The sequence below is a fragment of the Pavona decussata genome, unplaced genomic scaffold (assembly GCF_977016875.1).
Source record: "Pavona decussata unplaced genomic scaffold, jaPavDecu1.1 SCAFFOLD_6, whole genome shotgun sequence".
Taxonomy (NCBI): domain Eukaryota; kingdom Metazoa; phylum Cnidaria; class Anthozoa; order Scleractinia; family Agariciidae; genus Pavona; species Pavona decussata.
This window is the reverse complement of record NW_028145430.1, coordinates 1,644,001-1,650,000: the sequence shown is the minus strand read 5'-3', so window position 1 is coordinate 1,650,000 and position 6,000 is coordinate 1,644,001. Positions and strand designations below refer to the sequence as shown.

Here is a 6,000-nt window from a genome sequence, read left to right as displayed (position 1 = left end):
CGCTAGTTATTATAGCAATAGGTAAACTTATTGGTAAGAAATTTGAAGTATATATTTGGGTAGATATTTCCTGTGATTTTCGGCCAAAATTAGTTTGAAGACCTGTACAGGCCCGCAAATGATCCCCGGACTGGAAATGATCCCCAAATTGAACCGCAAATGATCCTGAGATTGGACCGCAAATGATCCCCGATCGCCTCACCATAAATATAGAATGGAGTGGACTCAAATTTGGACAGTGGATTTAAATTTTATACGCTTCATTTTTTTTCTTAATAACACCAGTCGTTTTATTAAGCTATCTGCATGCAAATTTCACAACTTTAAAAATTATAATATAGCATCTCAGCGCAACAGAACAATTTACTTTGTATAAACTGGAACATGCATGCCAGTTCTGTCAGGTGTGTAGCCTGCGAACGCAGACGTATTTCCGGCTGTCGACATTCTATCCGCAGGAATTCTCTCGACAGCCGGAAATACGTCTACGTTGTCGCAGGCTATCAGGTGTGTCGCCTGAGAACAAAATATAAGTATATGTAATTGGGTGCGTTGCCTTTGCTTCGTGAGCCGGCTAACTCTGAAATGTAATAGAAATTTCTTCAGAGGGAGATTTTGAACTCTCCGTTCTTATGCATCAGTCAATTCCAGCTGTGCCCATCCCCCTCGGGCAATAGTGGGGCATTTTCCCATACTGTCCATCCCGGGGGTCGGGCATTAGCCTTCTACCCAACTACCCCGGGGCATTTGACCATCTCACTTTTTTCACCCTACAGCATTGTCGCTTTCTTAATGACAAATTCATCGGCAAATACAGTAAGTTTCGTATTGAATGCGTCTAGATAGGACATACAATGGGACGCTAGAGCTGTAGAATGACCTATTTTTGCACTAACTACGGGAAACAAGACCCAGCTATGACTTATTTTGGTCTGAATTAGCTTAGATTCTACTGAAAGTAAGACGAGAAACGAAGAAAACAAAACATTTTTGACATGTTTGAGCCACCACCCCGGGGCATTTGAACAACTATTTTGTCCCGGCGGTGGGGCATTTGCCAGTTTATTTTCCAAAAAATTTCTAATTCCCGGGGGTCGGCCAAGGGGGGGGGGGGGGGAGGTTTGGGCACTGTTGGAATTGACTGATGCATTATCTCGGGTGTATCGCCAGTAAAGGACGAGCAATCGGTTGAGACGCCTTTGTTTTGCCGTGTTTAATACCCGCTGCATATCGACGATATAAACTCTATTTTACTCTGACTTTTTCAATTGCTCGGAAAAAAAGACTGGGAGTCCAACTAGCGGCAAAACGAAAGACAAAATTAAAATCAACATATTACACGGTAACGTATTGGAAGACCGAGGCTTAAACGTTATGCTTAGGACTAAGATCCGATTAAGAACAAAGGCGACGATAGTGGGTGAGATTTGACCGCTATGTGAAGCGCATTGACCGATTCTCCTTCCTTTTTCGAAAAAAAAAAAACTTGCAAAAGTCCTAACTGACCCGCTCTTTAATTTGGAAGAGTTTCGTACAATTCGTGCACATTTTAGGCATTATAATGGTACTGAAGTAAATCATATACATGTATGTTACAGCCAGTTATAGGCAAATTGTTCCGTATGTACTATGCTGTGATATTATAATTTTTAAAGTTGTGAAATTTGCATGCAGATAGCTTAATAAAACGACTGGTGTTATTTTAAAAAAGATTAATTCTATAAAGTTTAAATCCACGGTCCAAATTTGAGTCCATTGCATTCTATATTTATGGTGAGGCGATCGGGGATCATTAGCGGTCCAATCTGGGGATCATTTCCCGTTCGGGCATCATTTGCGGTTCAATTTGGGGATTATTTCCAGTCCGGGCATCATTTGCGGGCCTGTACAGACCTTTGAACCCCTGCTCAAAACGGTAATTGCTTTGATGAGCCAATCCACATCAGCCACATTTTGTAGCGCGGCACACCCCAGTGGCGCATGCGCCATCTGTGCCGCGAACCTCGAAAAATTTCCTTGCAATGACTGGCGATGAAATTTTTAAAAACATGTTGCCTGTCTTTCGGAATTCTCCCAATATGAATGGGTATTTTCTACTAATGGTGTGTTGGTTGGTTTACTTTGTGAGGCCTGGATTGTCTGATTCGTCCACTAAGGGATGCTTTTGCGAGGTGAGTCATAATATTCTTGGTTTTCACGTGACGTCATAAAAAAACTGAAATTCATAACAAAACTCAATTTTGGGTTTTTATCTTCATCACATAAAAGAAAATATAAATTTCAATCGGCTTGCTTGTTTTCAGCAGGATAGCATTCTTCGTTTTGAAAATAGAGCAGTTTGAATTTTAGATGTTTGCGTACTGCGTGACAGAAGGATTCAGCTGCTCTAAACATGTCACGTACATGAAAACATCGATTTGCCTCGTGTTTTTTTAGGTCTGATCAGCTAACATGTAATAGAAACGTCTATGTCAATGTGTGAAAGTTCAGCAGAGAGAAGAAAGGCTTTGAAATAGCCAAAGTGAACTCCAGATGTTTTTGCTGGTTTCCGGCCGCCATGTTGGTGGCTATGTTGGTGTCCCATACTAAACTCTGTAATTTTCCGTGGTACATTTTCTCGAATAACTCGATTATGAGATATCGCACAGCCCCGTGGCTTTCACACGTTGCTTACGTATCACTCTTCTCCAAAATATCAATTTCTTGACTTTATCTATTGAATGGTTGAGGATTTAATTTTTTTACTTGCGTGACGATGTGTGAGGTGAAAACCACCAATAGTGTTGGGGTCCCACTAAGTGATTGGTTCGCTTTGTGGAGCTTGCAGTTGCTTTTATAGCTTTCGACTCGGTTGAATCTTGACTTTCATTTATTTTAATTGATCTTAATGTTAACAACCTATTACACGCAAGACCTAAGACTTCGGTGGTTGTCCCTCTGCAACGATGTGGAAGCTAAACAACATGTTTGTCGTTTGGTATTTTTTTGAAATTTTAATCCGACGTATACCGCCGTACGACGGGTGCTTGAAAACACAAACGCGTTTGCCGCCGGTGATCCATTCATTTCTGTTGGCACATAAGCTTAAGCTTATATATGTCATTACGCGTCAAAATTACCTTCATTTCTACGCGCAAGTTATTGTTAAAACATGAAAATACCTGCTGAAACAAGAGAACTTTTGCTGTCGCAAAGTTCGAAACATGTCGAGCCAATAGACGAGTTTGGATTTTCAAAATACCGATCCCGTCCAAGAAGAAGATCTATCCGATTATTAGAACGTACAATTGTTGAGCATGATAAAATTGGCTGTTTTAATTTTGCATGCCCAGATTTTGCTTTCGTCAAGGTTTGTTGACTACCAAAAGTATAAATTAGTTTTTTTCAAATCATTGGATGACTTATAATAATACGTAATTTAACGCCGTGACCTGTAGATGTACATGTACCAATTCCTGCCAACAAGATGATAATTTAATTAATTAAAGTGTTTCCAAAACTTATTTTTGTCCATTTTTGATGTTGAGCGTTTTTTGAATTCACCCATTGGAATTGCACATGTAACTTTGGTAAATCTCTAATTTTTGTCTTCCTTTGCTCAGCCTCTTCAGCTGTTTAAATATTAAATTTTGCTGTATTATTACGCTGGATTGATGTCAGGTAAAAGATGTGAACCATGAATGATAAGACCCAACAACTTTTGGAGAAACTTTTGACCTTTTGAGCTTATTTAGAATACATTCTTCTTGATAGAAAATAAAAGCATTGTAAAGGGTTTTAGAGCTTAATAAATTCTTACGGACAAAGAGAAAAAACATAATATGTGCATGCTAATGTCAATGATATCTCCCATAATTCCATCTGGCCACATTGGTTATGATTCAAACTTTGTATAAGGCGTTTTTCTTCAATTGAGTGTATCTTTGTGTGTTTTATACTGTATCATCATCATAATGATAGTTATATGTTTTTCATGTTATTGGAAAAAAAATCAATGGCAGTTTATATGATGTATACTCTTTTATTAAAAACTGGATCATTATGATGCAATTCTAGGTATTTGATTGGCTTAGCAGCCATGGAATGTGAGCCATTATACCACGCCCAAGAAATAGCGACCATTAAATTGTCTTCTGGTTTTTCAGATTGCAAAGCGAAATCAGCAAGATCTAGCAATATTTTGTGATTGTCTGTAATAAAACTATTATTCCACTCACACTTGTTGGATATGAGATGATTAGCCTATGCTAATGAGGCGCTACCTATCATCTCATATCCATGGCATATCAGCGTGCGCCCGTGGAATACAGTCGAATCCCCACTAACGGCCACCTCCCATAGGCGGACACCTCTCGTAAGCAGACACTTGATCATGTTCTCAGCTACATACAAACACTACATTTTTGACCTCCTTTAAGTGGACACCTCTCTTAAGCGGACACTTTTTTCTGGTCCCAAGGGTGCTCACTTATAATAATATTAAAAATAACTCCCCCTTGTAGTAAAATGCATGCTTTGTGGCTTCTACATGTAGCTTAAAGGGGAAGTATCATGGGGTTTTGGGTATCTTTTGTTATAAATGATGAAATAAGACCTTCAATCAGCTGCCAAATAATTCTAGAACAACGAGAGGAAAGAAATCAACTCAATTCTTGAAAGGAACAACTCGTGATCTGTTCTAGCGCATTTTGGAAACATAAATGCGACAACTTGAAAAACATTAGCCTAACAGTTTTCAAGTTTCAATCCATACCGGCCTACTCTGTCTCTGGCCACAGGCACTAATCGACAGTTTTATTGCACTGGGGTGATAATTTATAACAAACTTGAAAATTATTTCTCTGTTTCTGCTGACAGACAAACATTTTTGGGTTTTGAAATGACAGCAAATTTGCATGATACTTCCCTTTTAATCTACTTTTAGTTAGAAATTAATAATCTTGTACTTTTTCTTAGAATTTGCCTAACTAATTTATAGTAATTAATACTTGATGTACACTTTAACAATTGTTATTCTTTGTTTCACTTTTGTAATGTAGTTATCAGGAAAGCCTTATACATGTCAACTCGTCTCAATTTCCCTTTACATACAAGATGTTTAATGGTCGGATTTACTGTTTTGTTTATTTTTAGGCGACATTTAAATAACGTATGGTGTGGACGCCGATGTGAGAGCCACTGAACCGACTATGTCGCCCTTCGCGTAAAACAAAAACTTAATCGAACTTAAACTAATTTATCCAGAAATAGTTCATCTAGACCTATGTCCTGACAAAGTTTGGGAATTTTCGATTTTTTCATTTTGCACACCTCCGGGCGAAATTTCTGGATTGCCGCTCTTAAATAGGCATAGGTTTTTTAAAAAATAATAATGATAATAACGGCCGATCAATTAATTATTCTTTTATTTCCATTATTTTTTCTTCTACTAGTCTCGTTACCATGTAAAAATCCAATAGAATTTTTCTTCAAAATGACGTTTATACGGCCAATTAAGTTAACATATATAAAAACAATAATAAACCGCACCCCTTTAATGAGGAAAGTCTATTCTTGGAAGAAATCAGTGAAACAAGATGGTTCTACCGTACCACTAACTCTTTTTATTGTTGTTGTCGTTGTTGTTTTGTTCGGTTTTATTTTTCCGGATGTCTAGTTCCGTCCTTGTACGAATGACGTCGACCCAAAAGAGCTGATCGACATGTTCGCGAACTCTGCACACATTGGTTTTACTTATCGCAATTATTTACCATATCATGCTATCCAATGTGCCCCTGATCTGGCCCTAGAATTATCCATCGCTGTTTTTAATAATCACACGAATGGCTTTTGCCTAAAAATGTTTTAAATTTCATGACAACTTTGTACAACAAATACAGCCCGCATACAAAAAGGTATTTTTCAGATAAGTGAATATGCTAATATTCCAGTTGAATTGTGTGAATTCTCCCCCTCCTCTAAAGGCAGTATAGTATCCTTGCACGAATAATGTTTACCCGA

At 38.1% G+C, this 6,000-nt stretch overlaps 1 protein-coding gene across 1 annotated transcript in view; it reads left to right on the top strand.

Moving 5' to 3' along the window:
- Positions 1 to 2,013: 2,013 nt before the first annotated feature.
- The window catches only part of LOC146489085 (uncharacterized), a 311,447-nt gene continuing 307,460 nt past the window's right edge, over positions 2,014 to 6,000 (top strand). The window contains exon 1 of the mRNA XM_085105827.1: positions 2,014 to 2,171. Within this exon, the coding sequence (XP_084961953.1) occupies positions 2,159 to 2,171 (13 nt within the window). The 5' untranslated portion in view covers positions 2,014 to 2,158. The remainder of the gene's footprint in view (positions 2,172 to 6,000) is intronic.